The sequence below is a fragment of the Chiloscyllium plagiosum genome, unplaced genomic scaffold, assembly GCF_037043375.1.
Source record: "Chiloscyllium plagiosum isolate Xiang-an unplaced genomic scaffold, Cpla_swu_hap1 HiC_scaffold_21, whole genome shotgun sequence".
In the NCBI taxonomy this organism is placed as follows: domain Eukaryota; kingdom Metazoa; phylum Chordata; class Chondrichthyes; order Orectolobiformes; family Hemiscylliidae; genus Chiloscyllium; species Chiloscyllium plagiosum.
Window position 1 is genome coordinate 37,614,718 of NW_028270159.1, and position 27,654 is coordinate 37,642,371.

Sequence of the window (27,654 nt, forward strand, 5' to 3'; positions counted from 1 at the left end):
CTGCTGGAAGCGTAATGGTTGTGCACTTAACATCATGTCTAACAGCATTGCAAATGCATTTGTGAAAAGATTTCTTCATTGCTTTTCTGTTTGAACTGTGTTCTAAAAGAAGCTCAAAAAGGCTACTGACTTGCAGAACCATTTTTAGGAATTTAATTCCATGACAAATTGAAGATGTAATACTCATACCTCAATGACATTGTCAGACATTCTTACGGTCCCTATTATGTTCTTTTCTGGTAAAGTTTGGAGGAATTGTAAATGTCCTATTCGTGAACAAGCTTTGGATACAGCAAGAGCGCAAGAGAATTCATTACACTCCTTTTTCCCCACTCGTGCCTTTATTAGTAAATTAAAATTTAAAATCTTTAACTAAAGGAATTTTTAGGTAAAGTTCTTCAATTTAATACAACGTGGGTTTTGTTGTTGTTGTCCAATAAGTTGCATGTTCAGTCTTGCTTTCATGTCAAAATAAAAAGACAAAAAGCATATAGCAACTATGTTCTCACAATGATTTTTGAAATCTCTTTGACAAATGGGAAAGACATCCATTACTCATGGGTACTGAAGCAGCTCAGCAGCATATTTTACTCATTCACTTCCTGTTATTAAACAGTGATTATTCCCCGTGACGCTTGCCATTATGTTCAGCGAAACCAATAACTATGCCATCAAGTCACTCAGCTTCCCTTTGCTTCTATTCCCCCAGACATGGGCAAGAGATCAGCTGTGATATACTCTAATGAAGCAAGAGAATTTTAAATGACTTCTTGTCACTAGGGAGGAAAGCTACACTCACACAGCAGCTGGAAAGGGCCTACTTGTAAATCCATATTAAAATGTCACTAGATTGGCTGTGGCAGCTCCCCAAAACTTATGTCTGCTTCATAGCATACTTCTGCAGAGCCTTTTCTAGCTTTGAGTGTTAAATGCAAACTCCACTAATGCAATAACTCAAAGTCCTGTACCAGATGGTTATTCGCCTTTAAGGTATCTTGTTACACATTTTTCTTTCTCTCCATCATCTCTCCCTCACTTCTGAAGGAATCGATTCTTCATGTGGAGTGGTTTTGAGAATGCCAGCAGCTCTCTATTACCTCTCCCAAGTGAACATTATTCAGTTGTGACCTTCAGCAGGTTATCATGAGTCTTATCTCGAAGCTGAGTGCAATCCCATTTACACCTAGCAACCAGGAACATCTGATGCACTTGCGATACCATTCATGCGTGAAAACCCTGCCTGATATTTCCTTTTTCTAAAGGGCACTGTGATCAATTATAACACTTCACTTGCTATTGTAGTAAATTCGACATTAACTCAAAATAAAACTTGGGACTTTCAGTCATATTAGTTTTAACATTTCAGGATTACCATTGGAAAGTTCACCGGTCTGAGAGGTAGACTATTTTGGACTGAGATGAAGAAACATTTCTTCACTCAGTAAATGCTTAACCTGTGGAATTTGCTGCTACAGAAGGCTCAGATCACTAAGAATATTTCAGAAAGCGCTTGGTAACTTTTTTTTAAATATCAAATGCCTCAAGTGTTCTGGGCAGGAAGCAGGAAATATCATGGTGAGACACAGGTTATGATCTTATTAAATACTGGGGCAGGTATGAAGGGCTGAATGGCCTACTCCTGCTTCAGTTTGATGTTTCTGAGTTTATTTGGGAGTTAAATGTAGCACCAAGGTTGCAAAAGCTTTGTTTGGCCTGAGAAAGTTAATTCTGGAGTAGATTGGTACTGGCAAAGCACAGCAGTTCAGGCAGCATCCGAGGAGCTGGAAAAGCAACATTTCGGGCAAAAGCCCTTCATCAGGAATACAGGCAGAGAGCCTGAAGGGTGGAGAGATAAATGAGAGGAGGTTGGGGGTGGGGAGAAAGTAGCATAGAGTACAATAGGTGAGTGGGGATGGGATGAAGGTGAGAGGTCAGAGAGGAGGGTGGAGTGTATTGGTGGAAAAGAAGATAGGCAGGTAGGACAGGTCATGGGGACGGTGCTGAGCTGGAAGTTTGGAACTGGGGTGAGGTGGGGGAAGGGGAAATGAGGAAACTAGTGAAGTCCACATTGATGCCCTGGGATTGAAGTGTTCCGAAGTGGAAGATGAGGCGTTCTTCCTCCAGGCGTCGGGTGGTGAGGGCCACCGCCGCTCCCTGACCACCTGACTTGATAGCAAAACACGAGATAGCTTATAAAAAATCATCAGAAACTTCATGGAATTTTGATTTATTTTGTTGGTCACCATTTCCTTCACACTTTTATTACATAGAGCCATTTAGTTATTGCCAATTTTGACTGATCATTCTCATTTTTGTTTGTAACATTTCCAAGCTTTTCAGTGATTATTCACTGATAGTTCATGAATACATAATGAAACCAATTGGTGGTACAGCGGTTAGCACTGCTGCCTCACAGCACCAGGGACCCAAGTTCAATTCCAACCTCATGCGACTGTCTGCGTGGGTTTCCTTTGGGTGCTCTGGTTTCCCCCTACAGTCAAAAGGTGTGCAGGCTATGTGGCATATAGTAAAATGAAGGGATAGGATGCTCTTTGGAGCATTTGTGCAAACTCAATGGGTCGAATGGCCTCTACCTGCACTGTGGGGATCCAAGATCAATCAGATACAACAAAGCACTAAAATAAGCTTGTGACACAAAACTAAAGTTCATAGAATGGATGCTTTTTACATTACACTTCAGGTATGTTTTAAATAGGAAGGACTCTAAATGTAATGCAACAGTATATGTAACCATGTATAGTTAGAGAGTGAGAAAAGAAATACCGTGTGTGTGTGTGTGTGTGAGAGAGAGAAGGGAGCTGAACTGATATTCTTGCTCCATAATATAACCATCACCATGAGATAGCAAGGGTCATGGACTGATCTAAAAATTCAATTTACATTTCATAATTAGTTGATGATCCAAGACGCAAACATAGGTATGAACATACACATCAGGAGCACTTCCTCCCTTCAGCCTATCCTGTCATTCAAAAAGATCATTACTGATTTGATAATGATACATTCCCCTCTACCCCCATTTAAAAGATTCATAAAAGTCTGCATCACCAATATCGTTCAGGGAAGCAAATCTTCCCTCCTTGCTGGTCTGCCTCACATGTGACTCCAGACCCACAGCAATTTTGATGAGTCTTAAGTGCCCTCTGGGCAATTATGGATGGACAATAAGTGCTGGCTAGTCAGTAATAGCCACATACCATGAATAAATAAAACAAAATCACTACAAGTTTATGACACTTGATCATCAAACTGAAATTTCACACATTCAATTTTAAGTCAACAATTGGTGAAGTGGAGTGTGTGCTACTCAGGTTTCAGTGTTTTTAACTTTCAAACAAAAAAGTCTGGAATTAAGAGTTGACTGATGACCATGAAACCATTGTCAATTGTTGGAAAAACCCATCTGGTTCACTAATGTCTTGTAGGGAAGGAAATCTGCCATCCTTACCTGGTCTGGCCTACATGTGACTCCAGAGCCACAGCAATGTGGTTGACTCTCAACTACCTTGTAAAATGGCCCAGCAAGCCTCTCAATTGTATAATTCACTAAAAAGTCACAACAAAGAAATGAAACTAGACGAACCACTTGGCATTGACCTTGGAACTGGAAAACACAATGGCAAAAACACAAACATCCCTTTCGACCATGCAAAGTTCTCCTTATCAAAATCTGGGGGCTAGTGCCGAAACTGGGAGAGCCGTCTCACAAACTAGTCATGCAACAGCCTGACATGTCATTCTTACGGAATCATACCTTACAGATAGCACTCCAGACACCACCATTACCATCCCTGGATATGTTCTGTCCCACTGGCAGGACATGGCAGAACAGTCAGATATAGGCAGGAAGGAGTTGCCCTGGGAGTCCTTGACATAGACTCTGGACCCCATGAAGTCTCATGGCTTCAGGTGAAAAATGGGCGAGGAAACCTCTTACTGGTTACCACGTACTGTCATCCTTTGGCTGATGAATCAGTACTCCTCCATGTTGAACAACACTTGAAGGAAGCACTGAGGGTGGCAGGGGTGCAAAATGGTCTCTGGGTGGGGGATTTCAATATCCATCACCAACAGTGGCTCAGCAGCAGCATTACTGATCAAGCTGGTCGAGTCTGAAAGGACATAACTGCTAGACTGGCTCTGTGCCAGGTGGTGAAGAAACCAACAGGAGGAAAAAAAACATACTTGACCCCATTCTTACTAATCTGCAACTGCAGAAGCATCTGTCCATGACCGTGTAGGTAAAAGTGACCACCACACTGTCCTTGTGGAAACGAAGTCCCGCCTTCACATTGAGAACAATCTCCATCGTGTTAAGTGGCACTATCACCGTGCTAAATGGGATAGTCTTTGAACCGATCTAGCAGCTCAAGACTGGGCATCCATGAGGTGCTGTGGGCTATCGACAGCAGCAGAACTGTACTCCAACACAATCTGCAACCTCATGGCCTGGCATATACCCCACTCAACTATTACCGTCAAGCCAGGGGATCAACCCTGGCTCATTGCAGAGTGCAGGAGGGCATGTCAGAAGCAGCATCAAGCACAACTAAAAATGAGGTGTTAAACCTGGTGAAGCTACCAAACAGGACTATTTACATGGCAAACAGCATAAGCAGCAAATGATAGGCACAGCTAAGCAATCCCATAACCAACACATCAGATCTAAGCTCTGCAGTCCTTGCATGTCCAGTCGTGAACAGTGGTGGACAATTAAACAACTCACTGAAGGAGGAGACTCCACAAATATCCCCATCCTCAATGATGGAGGAGCCCAGCACATCAATGCAAAAGATAAGGCTGATGCATTCACAATACTCTTCAGTCAGAAGTGCTGAGTGGGTGATCCATCTTGTGCTCCTCCAGTGGTCCCCAGCATCACAGATACCAGTCTCCAGCCAATTTGATTCACTCCTCGTGATATCAATAAATAGTTGGAGACACTGGACACTGCAAAGGCAATAGGGCCTGATAACATTGCAGCAATAGTACAGAAGATGTGTGCTCCAGAACCTGCCGCTCCCCTAGCCAAGCTCTTCCTGTACAATCACAACACTGGCATCTTCCCGACGATGTGGAAGACTGCCCAGGTATGTCCTGTACACAAAAAGCAGGACAAATTCAACCTTGCCAATCACCACCATTTCAGTCTACTCTCCATCATCACTAATGTGATGGAAGGGGTTATCAACAGTACTATCAAGCAGCATCTGCTAAGCGGAGAAAGTGAGGTCTGCAGACGCTGGAGATCAAAGCTGAAACTTTATTGCTGGAACAGCACAGCAGGTCAGGCAGCATCTAGGGAACAGAAGATTCGACGTTTCGGGCACATGCCCTTCTTCAGGAATGAGCAGAGAGTGTTCAGCAGGAGAAGATAAAAGGTAGGGAGGAGGGACTTGGAGGAGGGGCGTTGGAAATGTGATAGGTGGAAAGAGGTCAAGGTGAAGGTGATAGGTCGGAGTAGGGTGGAGGCGGAGAGGTCAAGAAGAAGACTGCAGGTCAGGAAGGCGGTGCCGGGCTGGAGGGATTCGGCTGAGACAAGGTGGGGGGAGGGGGGATGAAGAAACTGGTGAAGTCCAAGTTCATCCCCTGTGGTTGGAGGGTTCCCAGTCGGAAGATAAGACGCTCCTCCTCCGACCGTCGCGTTGTTGTGGTTTGGCGGTGGATGAGTCCAATGACCTGCATATCCTCGGTGGAGTGGGAGGGGGAGTTGAAATGCTGTGCTACAGGGTGATTGGGTTGGTTCGTCCGGGTGGCCCAGAGGTGCTCTCTGAATCGCTCCGCAAGTAGGCGGCCTGTCTCCCCAATATAGAGGAGGCCACACCGGCTGCAGCGGATGCAGTAGATAATGTGGGTGGAGGTGCAGGTGAATCTGTGGCGGATATGGAAGTTTCCTTTGGGGCCTTGGAGAGAAGTGAGGGGGGAGGTGTGGGCACAAGTGTTGCACCTCCTGCGGTTGCAAGGGAAGGTGCCGGGAGTGGAGGTTGGGTTGGTGGGGGGTATGGATCTGACAAGGGAGTCGCGGAGGGAGTGGTCTCTACGGAAAGCTGATAGAGGAGGGGAGGGAAATATATCCTTGGTGGTGGGGTCCGTTTGGAGGTGGCGGAAGTGACGGCGGATGATGCGCTGTACATGGAGATTGGTGGGGTGGTTCTCCATGTCCAGAGGTGAGGTGAGAGTGACAGCCCTTGACATCAAGGCCGTATTTGACAGAGTATGGCATCAAGGAGCCCTGGCTAAACTGGAATCAATAGGGATCAGGGTGCAAACACTTAGAGGCATACCACGCACAAAGGAAGATGGTTGTGGTTGCGGAGGGTCAGTCATCTCAACTCCAGGACTACTCTGCAGGAGACATCAGGGTAGTGTCCTCGGCTCAACAATCTTCAGCTGCTTCATCAATGACCTTCCCTCTGTCATACTGTCAGGAGTGATGATGTTTGCTGATGATAGCACAATGTTCAGCACAATACTGAAGCAGTCCTTGCTCAAATGCAACAAGATCTGGACAATAGCCAGGCTTGGGCTGCCAAGTGATAAGTAACATTCATGCCACACAAACACAGTGGATACGAGAGCAGGGCAGAGACTAGGGATACCGCGACGAGTAACTCACATCCTGATACTCCAGAGTCTATCTACCATCTACAAAGCACAAGTCAGGAATACTCCCCACTTGCCTGGATGGGTGCAGCTCCAATAACGCTCAAGAAGCTTGACATCATTTGGGAAAAACCAACCCACTTGATTGGCACCACATTTACAAACATTCAATCCCTCTTCCACCTGTGCTCAGTAGCAGCAGTGTGTACTATCTACAAGGTGCACTGCAGAAATTCACCAAAGGTCCTTAGACAGCACCTTCCAAACCCACGATCACTTCCATCTAGATAGACAAGGGCAGCAGGTACTTGGGAACACCACAACCTGCAAGTTCCCTTCCAAATCACTCACCTGACTTGGAAATAGACTGCCGTGCCTTCAGAGTCAAAATCCTGGAATTCCCTCCCAACATGCATTGTGTTCAACCCACAGCAAGTGGACCACAGCGATTCAAGAAGGCACGTCACCACCACCTTCTCAAGGGCAAATAGGGATGGGCTACCAATGCTGGCCCAGCCAGCGATGCCCGAGTCCCACAAATGAATAAACAAAACCAAGGCATTAAGTGTTACGGCTCCTCTTAAACTTATCACAGAATCATGGTGCCAAACTGCTTCCTAATAAACATTACAAATTAAAATCAAGAAGGAAATTACTTTCCATTGGATTTGCTTGCATAATGAGTAATTGGAGGTCAAATTTGTCCCAGGGAAGTAGCACAATTATTGGCTGTCAATTTTAGGCACCACTTACCTTGTGCTTCATTGACTTCAACTGCAATCATGGGGTGTGTAAAACCAGTGGCTGATTCTATTGAGCATATTATGTACATTTCTAGGTAAAGTTCTACCACAATAGGTCCCACCTGCCCCCAGGCCTTCAGTAGTTGCTTTGAAATCAGCAGACCACTTGCCTTTGTAATACAACTTTTATTTTTGCATCAGTGGGTGGGTATTATATCCATGAAATCATCAGACTCAGTACAACTTGACGTCTTCAAATTGTTCATCTTCACAATGTATTAATGAGGCCTAATTTAAAGATAATGTTCAGGAATCAATACTGTCAGAAAAATAAATTCAATCCATTTAATCCATGAATTTATTCATAGTAGACTTCACTGTTTGCAACACTAAATTTCTAGTCGCTACTTATGCACCTCATTACAATACGACTTTAGCGCTTGTTTGTATAATGTCCAACTTGCTTTACCTAAGTACCTCATAGCTGTCAAAACCTTTTATTAATTTGTCTGATTATGTGCTCTGTTTGCACATTTTATTCAAATCTAATGTTTGCATAAGATGCAACTAATGTTAATTTTATTACCTCAAAATTCACTCATCAAGATCTCTCTATCTTGACGCTTGATTTCTACCAGCATAGGAGAAACCCAACAGAACTAAGAGTGGAATTCAAAAGCACTGCATCTGTGACAGCATGGTAGAGGTAACACAGGTACTATCAATTACATCACAGCGAATCTCATCTCCTTGACTAATAAAGTTATAGGTCTTACAATGTTAGAGCATAAATTTCCACAAGGGAAACAAATTCAGCTTTCTGATTGTCAGTACGTGATTTTGTGTTTTCTTTAGAAGACGCAAGAGAAGGATCCTTCTGCTAGTCAATTTGAAAAAAGAAAGTATCCTTTGTACAACCTATATTAAGATTCCTGGATTTATGTGGGGTAGATTGAATATAATATGGGCAAATGTGAGGTTGGTACATATAATGTCATAATGATGTTTCAGAAACCTGAAGTACTGTGGATATGTTTAAATTAATTTTAGAACATGTTTTTTAACAAGAGGACTGCTGGAAATACAAGATAACTGCAAATATAAAATCCTCTGAGTGGGACTAATAGGATTAACACCTAAATTGTCAAAGAAACTTCAATCAGTTTGGGCTGTGATCTCTTGTGACTATAAAAATATTGAGGGACTGAAGACATCCTGCTCAACAACAATCCACCTCCTACAGATTGTGTCCCTAACCGTAAGCACTTATTATGTTTTTTCCTTTGAAGAATGCACAAAGACAAGTCAGTTTCAACACCACGTGAATTTGTTTGTGGGACTTGTGTTCACATATGGACCAACTGTATTCGAGCTTGAGTGTGCTGTGAAGGTTAAAGTCAAAGAACTACCCTCTAGTCAACCTATGTTGCAGGTGAATCTTCCTCCTTCTGAATGCAAGAAGTCAGCTTGCTAATAGGACAACAGAAGTGAGACCCTCACTCATTCTGAGTCATTAACAAATTGGGGAATCTTGCCTGGGGTCCGGTAGTAACAACAGATAAGTAGATTGCATTCCAACCAGAACTCTATCAACCAACACATCGAGTTAGACCCCATCTACTACCCTGAGAAAAAGAACAGGGAATGACATCACCACAGGAAATGACATCACCAACCCAAAGAAACCCAAACATATAAACAGAAAGCAAGAATCATGAACAGTGCTTCACCTGGAGGCCCACTGAAGATGTTACCTAGTAGGTTGACGAAACGTCTGGAAATGAACCTTCCAGCTCAGCGAGCAAACCTACATCTAGAAAAGTAGATTATAATCAGTTCTGCTCTGATGTGGCAGTTCTATTCTCATGCAATCCTGTGTTATAAGAAAATTGCATAATGGCAGCACCATTTAAACTAATGGGTCTGGAAGCACGTTATAACCCATACATGCTTTAAAGGTTTGCCAATCACATTACAGTGAATTCGCATTAACAAAATGGGTGGGCGGCACGGTGGCACAGTGGTTAGCACTGCTGCCTCACAGCGCCAGAGACCCGGGTTCAATTCCCGCCTCAGGCGACTGACTGTGTGGAGTTTGCACGTTCTCCCCGTGTCTGCGTGGGTTTCCTCCGGGTGCTCCGGTTTCCTCCCACAGTCCAAAGATGTGCAGGGTCAGGTGAATTGGCCATGCTAAATTGCCCGTAGTGTTAGGTAAGGGGTAAATGTAGGGTTATGGGTGGGTTTCGCTTCGGCGGGTCGGTGTGGACTTGTTGGGCCGAAGGGCCTGTTTCCACACTGTAATCTAATCTAATCTAATCTAATCAAAATGTGTGTTATAGAAGAACGACCTGTGCTTTTAAAAGGCATGAAATTTCTAAAGGTTGATATTTAGAGACTCTTGGATGTAATCATACAGGGGACACAAAGTTAGTGAGCAGCTTCAGCAAGCAATCAGGATGATAAGAGACATGTTAGCTTTTACCATAAATACCTGAATAAAGAAATCTTGCTAGAATTGGATTTAATTGAGATAATACCTGGACTCCTGTGACAGTTTTAGTTTCATTGTTTAAGGAAATGCATACTTGCATTGGATATGGTCCAGAGAAGGTTCACCTGGTTTCTGGGGTGAAGTGGGTGTCCTATGTTGAGAAACTGACTCAGTTAGGAATATACTCACTGCCATTTAGAAGAAGGAGAGACACTTTCACTGATAAGTTAAATATTCTTAATGACTTGACATGATAGACACTGAGAAGTGCTTTCCCTTGTTGGAGAACGCAGAACACAGGGACTCAATATAAAAGGGACAATCACTTCGAACTGAGATGAAGAGAATGAGATGAGGGTATTTCATTCACTCAGTAGGGTTATGAAATTTTGACTTAGCTGCCCAAGAGACTGTAGATACTCTATTGTGAGCATATTTTGGTACACAGTTATTTGTTCTCTCATGGGAACAAAGGAGCTAGGCTGTCTTTGGAGGCTTGACAAGTTGCTGCACTGCCTCTTATAGAAGCCCCATGCTTCCACTTCCGTGCTCTGGAGGTGGAGGGAGTGCTGTTGAAGCTCTATTCTTCCAGGCAAAAAAAGGAAAGTATTCTAGCACATTCCGGATGTACTATTTTTGCAGATGGTTTTGGGGACTCCAGAGGTGAGACGACGGTGACCCCTAAGGATGGGGGTGGGGGGGGGGGGATGGTAACGGGGCAATGATTATAGCATTGAATGCCAAGTGAAGATGGACAGTCTCCTTCTTGTTGGAGGTGATCATTGCCTGTATGTGGTGAATGTTACATCTCACTTATCAAGGTCATTGATGAAGAAGCTGAAGCTTTACACATACTCTGAAGAACTACTGTGGTGATAGTCTGGGCTGTGATGAATGTCCTCCAACAATCTCATCCACTTTCCCCTGTAATTGGTATGACTTTAATCAGCAAACAGTTTGCCCCTTGAATCCCTATATTTCTGATTTCACAGTGTAGCACAGAAGGCCACACAGTCCCTTGAAAAGAACTACTGAATTAATCCCATTTCTCTGCTCTCTGCCCTGTATTTATTGTCGGTCAAGTATTTATCTTTTTCTCTTTTGAGCGCATTTCAGTTCACAACAATTTGCTATGTTAAAAAAAATGCTCATGATACGACTTGTGCTTTTGCTGTAAATTTCTGTCCTTCAGCTATTGGCTCTTCTACTAATGGAAATAGTTCAGCTTTATTTATTCTATCTCACCCACTCATGATATTGAACATTTCTATTCATCTCTTCTTTAAATTCAACAGTGTGCCTGTGTTTAGTAACGAAATTTGGGAAGAACCCTAGTAACTCTCTCCTTTATCAAATTGAAAGCAACTCTGAAAAGACGTAAGTAACAGGGTATGACAGGCAATAATTACAATGTTGCTGAGTTTCACCACAAGCGGACACAACCACTTGTTTCACTGTGAACTTCCGTGTGATAACTTTTCAGTCAATTTGCAAGATGCCTTGCAACACATACTAAAGTAAACTTGCTCCATAAATTCAATTTGTGTTTCTGTAACCAAACACAAATGACACCAAATGTTAGGAGACGTCAATACAAGTATCCTTGAGCCAAAGAGATAGATTTTAAACAATGTTTCAGAAGAGGTCAGAAACAAAATGTTTTGTTGTTGGAAATTTCCAAGATGGAGTCTGGCAGCTGAAGGGAAAGTTGGCACCTATTTTTTGACACAAACTGTTCAACGGTGTTATGATACACCTTTTTAATAGGTGGGACCTGAACAGAGGCCTCCTGGCTCAAAGATAAGGATACTATCACTACATCAACAGCCCCAAGACAAAGCTGATAATGCACTGGGAAAAGTAGTCTTCACTTGTGCCAAATATCATTGGCAATGAGAGGTGTGTTCATTAGGTTGGAAAACGATTTTCCTTAATCACACATTGAGCTCTCGACCCATCTCCGTATGTTTGATTCAAAAACAAATTGCAGGAGAAATACAATAGGTCTGGCAGCATCGGCAGAAAGAAAATATAGTTAACATTTGAAGTCCCATCTTCTTCAGGCTAATAGTAACTAGAAGAGGTGATATTTATGCTGAAGATGTCTGGGGTGGAAGGTGTGAATGGATAGGTGGAGATGGAGCTCAGAAAGAGAGAGACAATGAGAATTGGGAGACAAAGGGTTGGCTGAACTCAGAGTAAAGTAAAGCTGATAATGGTATCATAAGTACGTGAAAATGGATTGACTCTGCTGAAAGCAGCCTGTGCCATGACAGGCCTGTAGCGTGTGGTCTGTAGAATTGTGGAACTCGATATTGCATCTGAAAGGCTGCAGGGTCCCCAAGTGGAAAATGAGATGCTGTTCTTCCAGCTTGCGCTGACAGCCTCACTGAGCTGTGTAACAAGCCTGAGACAGAGATGTTGGCCAGGGAACATGGCAATGGCAGGCAAGTGGAAGCTATTTTTTGCAGACAGAATGTAGGTGTTCTGCTAAATGGTTGCCCAGTCTGCATTTCATCTCTCCAGTGTTGAGGAGACCACATTGTGAACAGAGGATATAGCAGAAAAGATTGAGTGAAGTGCAGGTAAATCGCTGCTTCAACTGTAAGATGTGCCTGAAGCCTTAGATAGTGAGAAGGGAGAAAGTAAATGGGCAAGCATTGCATCTTCCACGATTGCATGGGAAGGTGCTGTGGGGGAAGGGGCCAGTTTGTGTGTGTGCGCACGTGTGCATGTGCCCTCCCAAAATCAGCCTGTTATTTCATAACAGATGGAGCAGACATCATAATGTCAATTAACTCTTTCAGGTCCTAAGTGTCTTCGTACAACACTCCAGCTTAAAGCGCCCATCCACAGTCCTTGACTTGAGTGCCAAGTGCACCCTTACACCATTTATTAGTCGATACAGGGAAAATCAGTGCCAGGTGATCATCCCAACGTGCATGATTTTGATGTCCCCATTTAACCCAGATGTCAGTATCCTGTCTCAAAAAGCAAAATCTCATTTGAGTTGTATTCTCCTTTAGCACAAAGAACAACACAAAGCACTGAGCAGATGCAGCCTGGCACAAATGAAAATGAAACATCCTTAAAAATATTGAACAAGGTGAATTCACTGTATTTTGTCAATATTTCCAATCAACAACAAGCTAATCATAGAATCCCCACAATGCAGAAAGAGGCCATTTGGCCTATCGAGTCTGCACTGACCCTCCAAAGAACATCCCAATCAGACCCACCGTAACCCCATAATCCTTCATTTCCCACGGTTAATATATCGAGGCTGCGTACCTCTGGACAATACAGGGCAAACTGACATGGCCAATTTTCCCAGCCTGCACAGCTTTGGATTGTGGGAGGAAAGTGGACCATCCAACAGAAACCCACGCTGGCACAGGGAAAATTTGCAAACGGCATACAGACAGTCGCCCAAGGCTGCAATCAAACCTAGGTCCTGGCTCTGTGAAATACCAGTGCTAACCATTGTGCCACCATGCCACCCCAAATGGTACCACAGCAGAACGCAAGCAATGTTTCCCTCTCCACACGTAAAACCTGCTCAATCACAGACATGTATTTCTAACAGAACAAAGTGGTGCAATCGGCTCATTTCTTCCTCGCAAGCTTAGAATTGCAAGGTTAATCCAATAATTTCACAGGCACTGGCCCTGTTTATCTTACCCAGTTTGATTTATATTCATGAGGTGATAACGTACCATTTGACTCCCTGCTTCAAATGGCAATAAAGCATCTCAGTTGTGACTACAACTGATTTCAAATACGTGACTGTGCCAAATATATTCCCTGCACGTTCAGCCATTTCCAAGTTACATCAATACATTTATTTCCCCACAAGTTCTCCCTCAGGACAACTTTCTGACTGATATTTTGACTGCTTGCTTCTAGACATGAACACTAGGGATAAACTAAACTGCATGCTGGGGCCAATGGAGTGATACTGCAGCTCACTCTGAAATTCCACATATGTTGCAAACAGCTCACTCTAGATGGATGTGATCATCTTTTTAATGGGGTTTGGCCAGAAAAAAAAGTGCGTAGAAATTGCTTTTATCCTGACAAGAGAAGGCCAGCGGTGATAAGGAGTGTGACAAATGGGGAAAGAGGACAAGGGGGAGTTTCATAAATCCAATGTTTGTGTTTGCTGTTTTAGGCTTTCATGCTCTTTAATAGATTTTTCCCTATAAAGCAAGTGAAAGAATGTTGAATTCACCTACTGCTTAGAGGAGAAAAGTCACTCAGTGACTTCATTTCACTTACCAGACCATTTTGGAATTCTTGCAAGTTAAAATGTGCTGCTTTCTTGATTGGTATTCAGGGTTCTGTTTTATAACGCACATGAAGACGACTGCAGATACTTGATACGCACACCTAAGACTCACCATACTCCCGTGTAACATATATGCAATTTCTTAATGGATACTTTAATTACTACAGACTACGATGAACAAATGGAAAAAAAAATAGATTTTGCTGCCTATACAGTATTCACGTTATTATGATTTGGAGATGCCGGAGTTGGACTGGGGTGTGCAAAGTTAAAAATCACACAACACCAAGTTATAGTCCAACAGGTTTAGTTGAAAGCACTAGCTTTCAGAGCACTTTTGGAGATAACTTCACATTATTAAGCTGCCACTATCTCCATTAGGCTGTAGTTTAGGCCTACGCATTGAATTTGTTCCTTCTGATATTGCAAAGTAAATGTTCAAGAGGTGAATAAAAATAGACAGTACTGTTTTGACAAACTATCTGGATTTTTTCTGTTGCTCCTGTTGGTGTCTATATTGATTTCATACAGAAAAATGTTTTACATTAGTTCTAAAAAAGTTGAGTAAATACCGGTTGTAATTTCCCAGTTGCAGTTTGAAAGAAAAATTGCACCTTGGGTTGAAAAATAAGCAGATGCCTTTACAGAATGCTAACAGCAGTATTTAGTGAGCTGTAGTCAGATCTATATACTCATTAACATTGCCTTTCTTTCTGATGTGGTAAACAAATGCTAAAGGTTGGTAAGGTGAGATTGCACTATAATCACATGCATCATAAGCTCCTTGCCATTAATTACCAGTATTACGGCTACCACAAGAAGTAAGAGAGAAAGGAGAACATTTTGAAAACTAGACAGTTAAAGCTGAACTGGGTAAAGAAAATATAAACAGCCCAAAAGTGAGGTTAAATTAAGTCAATAAATAAGAGACAAAAATTATTTATAATCTATATTATATTTTAGTGTGTACTGTAATATATTAATATTAATATTACAATGATTGGTGATTTTTAAGAATGATGGTCTCTATGTCTCTCATCCATATGCAAAGTTAGGACCTGAGCATCGTCTGGAGATTGAGAAAACAAAATAAGAAGGTGTAACTAATACTACCGCACTGTCTGAATAGGTTAATGTACTCACTGATGAGATAAATATGAACTCAAAGCAGCAGGATATGTGGTTTCTTCAACCTGCTTCACAAGCTAATAAGATCATGGCTAATCTGATAGTAAACTCAAGACAACATTCTCACTGTGTTTTTTTTAATTCATTCATGGGATGGGTAGGCCAGCATTTACTGCCAATCCCAGAGGGCAGTTAAGAATTAACCATATTGCTGTGGGTCTAGAGTCACATGTAGTCCAAACCAGGTAATGATGTCACTTTCCTTCACTAAAAGGACATTACTGAACCAGCTGGGTTTCTCCAACAATCGACAATGGATTCATGGTCATCATTAGACTCGTACGTCCAGATTTTTATTGAATTCAAATTTCACCATCTGCTGTGCCAGGATTCTATTCCCTCGGTCTCTGGATTAACAATCCAGTGATAATACCACCCTGCCATTGTCTCCCCTACACTACCTCACCTACCATTTTCAAACTTTCATCCCCTTGTTTACCAAAAATGCATCCATCTCTAGTTTAAAAAACATTCAAAGATTCATGGCCTTCTGAGGTAGAGTTCCAAAGACCCATGATCCTCTGGAGAGAAAGTGTTTCTCCTAATTGCTGTCTTAAATAATAGACCCTTGATTTAGTTTCTCCTACAAGAGGAATCATGTTTTCTATATCTACCTCATCAACACTCCCTAGGATTTTAATTATACCAATCTAATTGCCTTGTACTCTTGTAAATTCCAGCAGATATCAGCCTAGACTATCCATCTTTCCAACAATACAATGCACCTATTTCAGGTATTAGACCAATAAACTTCTCTGACTGCTTCCAATGCATTTGCATCCTTCCTTAAAGAAGAGAGCTAATCCTGTATACTGTACTCCAGTCTCACCTGTCGGCCATGTAACTGATGCATAAGTATTAAGCTGCAGAGTATGCATTCTGGCAGATTCTGTACCAAGACTGTGCTGAGGTACCTATTTCAGACAGGGAAACAATCTTCTGCATCCCAAGGAAAGATGAGAATAAACTGGGAGATTGTCTTCTGGAACCTTTGCTTCTATAAATGGCAGAGGATGATAATATGGAATAGGATAGGATTAAGCTGAAAATGTGTTGCTGAAAAAGCGAAGCAGGTCAGGCAGCATCCAGGGAACAGGAGAATCGACGTTTTGGGCATAAGCCCTTCTTCAGGAATGAAGAAAGTTTGTCCTCATTCCTGAAGAAGGGCTTATGCCCGAAACGTCGATTCTCCTGTTCCCTGGATGCTGCCTGACCTGCTGCGCTTTTCCAGCAACACATTTTCAGCTCTGATCTCCAGCATCTGCAGACCTCACTATCTCCTCTAGGATAGGATTAAGTCAGCTCCAAAGACATATTGGTCAAAGTAAATGCCCAGTGCTCACTTTCCACACATACATATGATAAATTTACTTCCATACTATACTGTGGTGGATGAAAAGCTCTCCCACAACTGTTATTTTCACCTGCTCTTCTAAATAATTTTCCCTGGAAGTAATGAACTGATTCAATGTTCTTCTGAAGTAGATAGATACATCAGGCTAATTAAATCTCTTTCATTTCATTGGATTTCACTGACCGAAGAAAGAAATACTGACAGATCAACTATCACAGTTTCTCTCTTCTCCAAAATCAAGCAAAGGCTAGTATACTCTCATTACACAATTTAAAAAAAAACACTTAAGCCTGTGTGAGTTCATGACATCTCAAAACTGCACGTTTCTGTCAGAAGAGTTGAATAACTCGAGTTACGCCTCTGTCAATGGATGAACCTACATTATAAGGTCTCAATGGATGAACCTACATTATAAGGTCTCAAACATCAGCATCGGCAGAGTTGTTGGTAAAATGGGGTCTTATTATGTGGGAGTAAGAAATATGTAAATATGAATTGACCGGTAGAATAATCTTCAAACATGTTTAGTATAAAGTAGGCATTTTAAAGGTTGTACTCACCGAAAGGTCATCTGGAAAACCTGACCCTGATTGACCTGTTGCGACTTGTTGTTGTAGCCGTGCAGCATCTCTACGAAGAGTGTGTCGTTCAGTTTGGCATCAAGCTTCTGACATTTTGCGCCCTCACATGTCTCTGACAGCAGCACACAAGATTTACCATCTGCTGCCAGTCTGTACTCCTCCACACAACTGCCAGCAGAGAAAGAAGCTTCATCAGTCAGTTACAGAGGCTGGGAAAGAAGCCACCTCCCAATGTTAGTTTTGAGGTGTCATCTGAAATCCCACCACCAGCTAATTTGATATTTTGTGAGGAAAAAAGGTTTACAACACATTCTAATTAATGTCAGACATCTTATTGTAATGAAGCGGAATAAACATCAGGTGGGTTTTGTAACAGGGTGTTGTTCTGTTTTGACATGTAAAGACAAGATATAAACACCACAGTCTTTCTCATTCTTTACACTTCTAACTTCTTTCCCAGGTGTTTTGAGCCCTGACTTGGAATGTTCTACCACTGTTGTTTCTTTCTCATATACTGCTAAAAATTGGTTTCCACAACAGCAGCCACTCTGCATGCCCATGATCATAACGCAAGTGTGATTGTAAGACAGTAAATTATCCAGTTGTGGGAGGATATCACAACTGAGTTCATATGGTGTCTAACCCCATATACTGTGAAATCACCATTCAGTAATTGGCTGTGCCCTAGCCCATGTTTGTGACCATAACCCAGAGAAAATGTGAACAATCTAGGTTACAACACTCAACTAACAGCAGTGAACGGTATAGCCTGAAGGCTGAAAGTATGATTTTCTTGCTCTGTGCAGCTCAGAGATGGAGCCTTCATCTCTTAGCCATTAGGATAGTAAGGAGAATGAGTTTACCATCATTGAAAGTTAAGTTTATTGAACCATTTAATGAAATGCCACAAATGAAATCTGGACTTGTTCGACATTTGATAACAACTCGGGGACTCAGCTATAAAGATAGATAATGGATTTCAAGAAGTGTTCAGCATCATATCTATGATTTCCATTTTACACAGGTGACCTTTTATGCATGCTTTTATGGCTCAGTAATATAAATGTATTCATAAGATAACAGCTGCACTGTGGCAAAACTCATTTTCTATGGACGCATATAACTGCATTTTACTTTTAAATTGAGTTTCAAAAAAAACAACTCTTAATCTTGAAAGTTTATTAATATTAAAATATTCTCCACTTCTTAACTCATTGAGGATGGAAACTCTTCACTGGACTCAAGAAATAAAAAGATTTGTTCGAAGAATTCTGTGAACTTGGAAATACTCTGTTCCATCATCATGCATTTTCTTCCCTGCATACCAATGTATGTCCAGGAGTTTAATCTTTTTCTCATCCATGTGCTTCTGGAGTAAGGTTACTACAGTCACTTGCTATTATAATACATCAGCAACATTATCCACACCCAATGATCAATCTACGAGATATTAGTCTGAAATGTCTATCTGTAATCAAGCTTTGGCAGTAAGCTTGTATGAAGTAAAGCATTGAAGTTATTTCCCCAGTGGTATTCCTCAGGCTGCATTCAAAATGTTCACAAATTATTTTTCTGTTCCGCTTTTGTAGATAGCAGAAAACTTTGTTCATATTTTGAAACCCAAAAAGAACATTTTGAAACTAAATCTCTGTGACAGTTTTGAAGTAAGGTAGATAAATAATATTGTTGTCTTCTTGATGCAGGAAGAGTCGACAAGGCGATTTATTGCATCGAATTTATTAAAAATCTGTCTGCCTCACAGAACACTAATACAAATTGATGTGGGAGACAACATGAGATCTTACAAAGTACCTGAGATTTGGAGAGGTTCCAGTCAATGGAAAGGTAGAAAATCTAATGACAATTTTCAAGAAAAGTGGGGAACAAAACAGTCAACTACAACCCAGTTAACCAGACATCATTTGCCAGAAACTGTTGGACTCTATCATGAAGGCATTCACAAGAGGGCACTTAGAAATACGAAGATGCAGTGATTATGGTTTCATAAAAGGGGAATTGTGTTCACCATCTAATTTTTGAAGGCTGTATCTAGCAAGGGAGATAAAAAGGAACCAGTGGGGGACGTATGCATGGAGTTTCAATGAATAAGGGCACATATATGACCTTGCACAAAAGATAGTTAAAAGTCAGAAAACAGGGAGCATGGTTGTTTCAATTGGCAGCCTCTTACTGTGAAGACCCACAGAAATTAGTGCTGGACCACTCAGTTATTTTCAGTCTCTCTCAGCAAATCAATATAAAAGCTGGGTTTAATAATGGTGCCTTGAAACTATCATCGATTGCCATGAACCATCCGTTAAGTTCAGTGATGTCTTTTGGGGAAAGAAATCTGCCATCCTCATTGGGTCTGGCCCAAGTGTATCTCCACATCCACAGTATATATTACCTGATGTGGGCATCATTTGCTAGGTCTGTGTTTATTGCATCTCTCTAATTACCCATATGGCAGTTAACAGTCAACCATGTTGCTCTGAGGTTTGGAGTTGTACGTTGGCCAGACTAGGTAAAGATGGCAGACATCCTTCCCTGAAGGACATTCATGAACCAGATAGACTTTTAATGACAACTGACATGGGTTACATGATTGTCATTAGCCTGCACTTCCAATTATTTGAGATTTTAGTTGAATTCAAACTTCACCACCTCCACACTGGTATTTGAACCTGTGTACCAGAACATTTGCCTGGGGCTCTGAACGACTGTTCCAGTGACATTACCACTACACAGCCTCCCACATTGTCTTAACTGCCTTCTGACAAGGATTTGTAAGTCATTCACTTCAAGGGAAATTGAGGCTGAACAACAAATACTTGTCAATGATGCCTATATTCAATTAAAAGGGAAAAAGATTGAAACTACATATTTTAACAAAAGAACTCAGCGCATCAAGTGTTGTTGGAAGGTAATGTTAGAAATGGGGTAAAGCGTTGTTTTTGCAAATATAGAAAACAACACTTGAAAAGGAGTACAGCAAGAGAACTATTAACTCTGCAGGTATTTAGGGAAGAGTATCTCTACTTTTCAGTGCATAATTATGGATAATTAAGTACTAACTTTAATGTAGATTTATGAAAGAAAATAATTCCTTTTACCATAATGTTTAAAACAACAGTTTCAGCAAAAAGCTAAGATTACTGAAACATATAAGCGAAGCACGAAAAAGATACATTGTTAAGATGTATGTACAAGAATGGAATGTACCTATGGATAATGACAGAAGTTACAAAGGGGAACATCGAGATAAGAGCTTAGCCTTATGACAGCACGTGCAAGGGGGAAATTGCCAACTTGGAAAGAAAGGGGCAATGGACATGGAGCATAGATGGGTAGAGGCGAAATAGTAAGAAAGATTGGGTAATTAGGAGTCAGGAGAGATGACCTCACTCAGCTCAAAGGGTATAATTGTACACTGACCTAAGTTCTAATTTGCTTCATGTGCTTATGCAATTGAGGCCCATGCTTGCAAGTTCGTAATAAATTGTCTTGTTTTCAGTTTTGGTGGTCTCGTCTAAATTTTATTGATTTTGTTTCTAACAGATTTGGGTGCTCGTCCTGGAATCCCATGCTCCGGTCGCTCGGCAATTGTTGGGAAAACGAAGAAGGTGCACCTCGCTGATTTCGGCGGTCTTTAGTTTCCCTCTTTGCCGCAGCAGCTTTGGGCGAGTGTGATCCGGACTGAGAGACCCTGGAAACAAGACGGGTTGAGACGCGGCGGGTCCGGTTGAGTGATTCTTGTGTACACAAGACTGGGGCAAGAAAGGTCTTAAAAGATTTATCCGGGCGACCGGGGTAGCCAGCGGTATTTGCTGTCATTCGGATATATCCAGGGATCCGGGGAACCAGGGTACTGGTTACTGGAATAGACTAATCCAGTCAGCCAGGGTGGGTAGCCGTTGATACTGTTGCTAGGTGGATGTATCCAGGTGGCTGGCAATGGTAGTTGCTGCCAGGTGGATATATCCGGGGATCTGGGGAACCGGAGTTCTGGTAGTTGCTACCAGGTGGATACGTTCGGGGGTGTCCACGTAGCCAGCGACCGGGGTAGGTAGCGTTATTTGCTGCCGGTTGGATATATCTGGGTAACCGGCGACCGGGGTTGCCAGCGGTATTTGCTGCCAGGTGGATGTGTCCACGTATCCGGTGCCAGTTGGATATATCCGGGGATCGCAGACCAGGTTAGGCGAACCCGATCAACCAGGGTAGGTAGCAGTTGTCACAGTTGCCAGGTGGATATATCCGGGGAATTGCTGCGGGACAGGGCGCACAAACATGCGGCGGGAAGTTCTGTCGGGTAAGCGACCGGGATTGGCAACGGTACTGGTTGCCGGGTATTGCCGCAGAACAGGGCGCACTGACACACAGCAGGAAGTTCGGTCGGGTAGGCGACCGGGTATTGCCGCGGGATAAGGATGTGCGAATTCGACCAGGTAACTCTTGTGCACAGACCAAGGTACGAAAAGGGACCTTTAAGTAATACTTTGGTGGTCGGGATGACCTTAGGTGGTCGGGACGACCTTAGGTGGTCGGGACATACGGAATGTATGGGGAATTGGCGATATTAAATTAAGCATATGTCCATGGAAAAACAGCCCGTGTCAGAAGGCGACTGAAGGGCTGCTGAGGGTACACGACCTTAGGTGGTCGGGCACATACGAGAAGTATGGGGAATTGGCAACACATAAATTAAGGTATTTAATTTGAAGAGTGAGGTGCCTACCTGATTCAACCACCCAGCTTTAGACTGGTTGTTAAGAGGGGAAATCCCCCATGTGAATGTCAGGACCCTGAAGTAGGTGCTGAAGAAGGTGACACTGGACCTCAGTAAGGTTAATTAAATTACATAAAGAAACGGCCGAGTATTGAAATGGGAAATAACAATAGTGATTTAAGTGTAGAAGAAGAAACTAAAGGGATGTCCGAGGACCGCATTCCAACGGACAGCCCTTTAGGAAACATGTTACGAGACTGGAAGTACAATCCTCGGACGCGAGGAAAGGATACAAAAATGATAAAATGTCAATGAAAAACAGCCTTACAGTCAGGAGGAATCAGATTATGCTTCGTGTCAGAAGGGCTAGTAGCTGAAGGGCTACTGAGGGTGCACTTCACAACTAACTTTTGGTCAGACATCCAGAAAAATATTCAAAAGCTAGAGGAGTTGTTGCGGGAAACTCAAAGTGTCTGTGAGACATGGTGTCTGTGTGTGTGTGTGTGTGTGTGTGTGTGAGAGAGAGAGAGAGAGAGAGAAGAGCTGTACAGCTAGTAGAAAGTTTAACCCTTTGTGATTCAGTCTGAATGCACATTTGTTTGTTGGTGATTGAATGTTCCCTGGAGCTTGAGAGCCGGAACTGTTTTGAATCTGATTTCTATTATGGAAATTTTAACATGATTTCTTTTAAGGTTAAGGATTTTACAGATTATGAAATAAAATGTTAACTCCTGCTCTTTTTACAGATCATAACTGCCTTACTATCAGTTTCTAACTAATCTCTTTTATCCTTACATAAAAGCGATTTATGGAGGACAGTTGAAGTTTCAGTTCAACATTAGATTGTAATAAATCAAAAAAAAAATCCTATGGTTAAAATCGGTGACCTTGGATTCGGCCATTATTCATGCATTAGAAGTTTTTTTTAACAATCTATAGCATTGTAATTGAGCAATGACTGGTCAGGACTACTTAAGAAAACTGATTTTGGATTTAAATCAAGGGACTAAAACCGGGTAATTATAGTGAATTTACAAGTAAGATTCCTAAATGTATATTTAGGAGCAAGCTTTAAAGTTAGACAAGTATAAATTGACAAATTATATTTGAGATTACAAGGAGCAAGAAATATTGCAATATTTCTTTAAAAATCAAGGTCTAAACAAAACTTTGGTTGATGAGGAATGACCATGAGATGGCCCTAAAGCTGTTCAGTTGGTTAAATCGGCTCAGCAATTGATCTGGCAACGTAACATGAGAAGCAGAAACAGAAGGCAAAATAATGATAGCCACGGTTGATGAGGTAATAAAGAAAAAGGACAAAACTAAAAGGATAAGGAAACCGAAATGGTGGCAGGCAGCATGTTGAAAATAAAGTGAGGAGAAAGAGATCGGGGAGGAGATGTTAAGGGGTCTGGTAGACAGGAACAAGGATCAACGTGGAAATCCCCACAGGCGGGATGTTATTACTATGGAAAGACAGGTCACTTTAAGAGAGAGTGTCCAGATCCGAAAAAGGAAGTAAAGGCAGTGCCGTTTATGAACCTTGATGGAAAATAGAGGTGTCAGGAGTTCCTGCCCACGGGGACCCACCAGGAATCCTTGATAAATTTAAAGATGGGACCTTACAAAGAGGACGTAGTTTTCTTAGCCGATACGGGGGCAGCAAGGTCATCCTTAATGTTTGAGCCAAAGGGAGTGGGAACAAAAATGTTAATTGGATTATGGCGACAGTTTTGTGATGAGAGGCACGAAGAATCAGTTTTGCGCTCATGACGAGATATTGCCACCAAATTGGGGACTGAATTAACTGCAAATGGTGCTATAGAATCTGTTGAGGTTCTTAAAAATGAATGTGCTCGAGCAAACAATTACAGAAACAGAGTGAGAAGTCACAAGTGACTGGTAGACAAACAGAACTGCGTGATTACAGTTTTTAAAATGTTTTAGTCACTTGTTGCGTTTCTGCCCTGAATTATAATATATATAATTAATAATTAATATTTATAATAAATCAATTGTGTTAACCTGAATCAATATTAATTGGCAGGATTCCTTCATACATTCTCAGTGACCCGTTATATTGATTCATGGTTAATTTAAAACATGAACTGCATTAATTCATTGTTAATTAAAAAATGGAAAGATACATTACTGGCCAGAGTGTGTGCAGGCAGTGGTAGCAATAGCCTTATTGGTAGAGGAGAGTCGGAAACTTACTTTTGGGGGAGCCTTAATAGTCAGCACCCCACATCAGGTACAGACCATACTAAATCAGAAACCAGGACAATGGCTCACAGACTTTCGGATCTTGAAATATGAGACAATCTTAATAGAACAGGATCACCTTGTGTTAGTCACAGACAGTTGCTTGAATCCAGCTGCATTTCTGTGGCGGAGAGAGGGGGGTGGCCCCTGGCAATCCAGAACATGGCTGCCTTGATATTACTGAATATCAGACTAAATTGCGAATGAACTTAAGAAACGTACCGTTGCATGTGGGAGCTTGGTTGTTTATCTACGGATCCTCCCGGATGATTGAGGGTAAAAGGCACAATGGATATGCTGTAGTAGACGGGATAGAGGGAAGTATTATCGAGGCTGAAAGACTGCCTAACGGCTGGTCAGCCCAAACTTGTGAACTCTATGCCCTAGAAAGAGCTCTCAGAACCTTAGAAATCAAAAAAAAGGAATGATACGTACAGACTCCAATTATGGGTTTGGAGTGCACATACCTTCGAAAAAAAAATTCGGCAAGAAAGAGGACTGATAAATAGCAGAGGAAAAGAACTAGCTCATGAGGAATTGATAAAACAATTGCTGAAATCTCTGTTACTCCTGAGAGGAATAGTGGTAATTCATATAAATGGACATCAGAAGATGAATGACCTGGAAGTAAGGGGAAATAGACTGGTCAAAGAGGTAGTTAAAGAAGCGACCCTGAATCCACAAGGAGCAGTAATAGACTCCCTAATACCTGCAATTTCAGATCTTCAGGGTGTCCCGTTGTTTACTACAAAGGGGGAAAAGGGACCAAAAGATTTAGGAGCTGCAAAGACAGCAGATGGAGCAGCCTTATAGTAGTTAGTATCCCCTCCCCATCAAGTCAGAACTGTGTTAAACCAAAAGAGTATCAAACCAAAATTAGACAGGACCTGAGAGATCTACCTTTACAAGACAGGGATAGATTGTTTTTAGATGGATCATCGAGAATAGTGGAAGGAAAAAGACACAATGGATAACAAACCAAACAGTGGAGGCAGACCGGCTGCCTAACACATGGTCAGCCCAGACCTGTGAATTGTACGCATTAAATCAAGCTTTAAAACACTTAGAGAATCAGGATGGAACAATTTACACTGACTCTAAATATGCTTACGGAGTAGTCCATACCTTTGGAAAGATATGGCAAGGACGAGGACTAATCAATAGTCGGGGAAAAGGAGTTAATCTATTACATGTTCGGACTGCCACAAGACATGATATCCGCCTTTCTCCTTATGCAATGATGTTTGGACTACCATTCCTAGGAGGGAAAGGAGAGGTGCCTAAAGCTGAATTTAATGACAGGTTTTTGAAAAACTGAACAAAGGCCTGCTGGTGCAGCCACCGCCACTCGAGTTTGCAGCACCTCAGATACAACCGGGTGACTGGGTCCTGATCAAGACCTGGAAAGATACCAAACTACACCCGAGCTGGGAGGGACCATTCTTAACCCTCCTGACTACTGAGACAGCCATCCGAGCTGCTGAGAAAGGGTGGAGTCATCATACTCGCATCAGAGTTCCTGTGAACACCCCATTGGCGGAGTGGCACGCTCATCCTACATACAACCCTCTGAAAGTTAAGCTGAGAAAGAGGGAATGAACTAAGATAAAAGACTCTTTTTTTCATGTTTAATGATATATATTGTTATCGATTGTAAGGGCAATGTGGACTCACCTCTCCCTGACACACAGGACAATAGTTGAAACTTTATTGCTGGAACAGCACAGCAGGTCAGGCAGCATCCAGGGAACAGGAGATTCGACGTTTCGGGCACAGGCCCTTCTTCAGGAAAGGCAGGACAATAGGCAGGGTTTAGAGATGGGTAGATACTGGTATAGTATTGTAATGTTAGTAATACTAACGATTCAGGGAGGCGGGAAAAATCACTTCACTACGCTGTGCCAGAATTATGCTAAACAAGAGGGACTTGCCGACTGTTGGGTCTGTGCAGAGGTCCCACACCATGGCGAATCTGGGATCCCCACCTCGGTAGTACCGCTCACTAAAAAAAGAAGTATACGATATACAACAATTTGATGTGGGTTCAAATAATACAAAGTGGAGATCTGAAAGGAGTAAATATAACTTTGCGGGATGGTTCCCAAGGCCAGCCCCGAAAAATCAGGGCGCTATTGATAGTCTTAGAATTTCCCCACCGAAAGGAGCAGTGAATACCACCTGTTTCTGTAATCAGAATGATGCTGCACCTTTTCAACTAGGAAAATCATCTTGTGTCCATACCAGTCAAGCCACTGCCACGACCACTCCCCGAATATTAAATGGAACATATTGGGTATGCTGTCTGAAGGCCTATCCATTTATTCCCGGGGAAAAATATGTTATGAAACACTTCAAGACCAGAAAGGTTGGAGTGGCTGCTGTTACCTCGCTTATATAGTCCCTCACCTCCGAATAGAGCCCAACCTGCGAAAGGAGGGGGGGGATAAGACGTAAGACCCGAGAGGTCTCTGAAGGAGACCGTCTGCTGTGGACACTACTCCCAAACTACGGTACTACAAGGGCAGGGGTGGAAATACAGAAACTGGCGGATGCCCTTGAAAATTTAATTAATGATACTACCGGCGCAATGGGGGAAAACTCAATCCCAAATATCGGCCATAACCACCGAAATGATTGCCACAAGACTGACAGCTTTACAGAAGCGAATGGCTTTAGACTATCTTTTGGCTGAAAAAGGGGGAACCTGTGCTCTGATTGGTAAAGAATGTTGCACCTTCATCCCAGACACCATCCATCTATAGTGGAAGATAAGGCAGAAATAGTAAAGAAAAAGATAAGCCATATAAGAGAAATTGGAGATGAATTCCGAAACGATGAAGGATGGGAATGGGAATGGGGATGGGTTAACTGGAGATTGACAGGGTGGGGAAAATGGTTAGTGAATTTAGGCATTTATGTGCTACTAATAATTGCAGGTAGGGTTTAATGTGTTCACAAGTGCAAGAAAGAGAGAGTAACAGATTACTCCTGGAGTATGAAAAAAAAGACAAATTTAGAAGGACAGAAATGACTAGATTGTGAACCTCGACACCATAGGGTGAAAACAGGGCAGAAAATAAGATTGCAAAAACAACAAATGGTTAAGAAAAGAAATGAGGGAATTGTTAGAAATGGGGTAAAGTGTTGTTTTTGCAGATATAGAAAAAGCATACAGAAAAGGGGTACAGCAAGAGAACTATTAACTCTGCAGGTATTTAGGGAAGAGTATCTCTACTTTTCAGTGCATAATTATGGATAATTAAGTACTAACTTTAATGTAGATTTATGAAAGAAAATAATTCCTTTTACCATAATGTTTAAAACAACAGTTTCAGCAAAAAGCTAAGATTACTGAAACATATAAGCAAAGCACGAAAAAGATACATTG

At 42.0% G+C, this 27,654-nt stretch overlaps 1 protein-coding gene across 7 annotated transcripts in view; it reads right to left on the reverse strand.

Moving 5' to 3' along the window:
* Positions 1-27,654, reverse strand: part of astn2 (astrotactin 2) — a 1,590,397-nt gene that overhangs the window by 687,770 nt on the left and 874,973 nt on the right. For all 7 annotated transcript variants that reach the window (XM_087998521.1, XM_087998520.1, XM_087998522.1 and 4 more), the window contains one exon: positions 17,249-17,437. In XM_087998521.1, the coding sequence (XP_087854647.1) occupies positions 17,249-17,437 (189 nt within the window). The remainder of the gene's footprint in view (positions 1-17,248; positions 17,438-27,654) is intronic.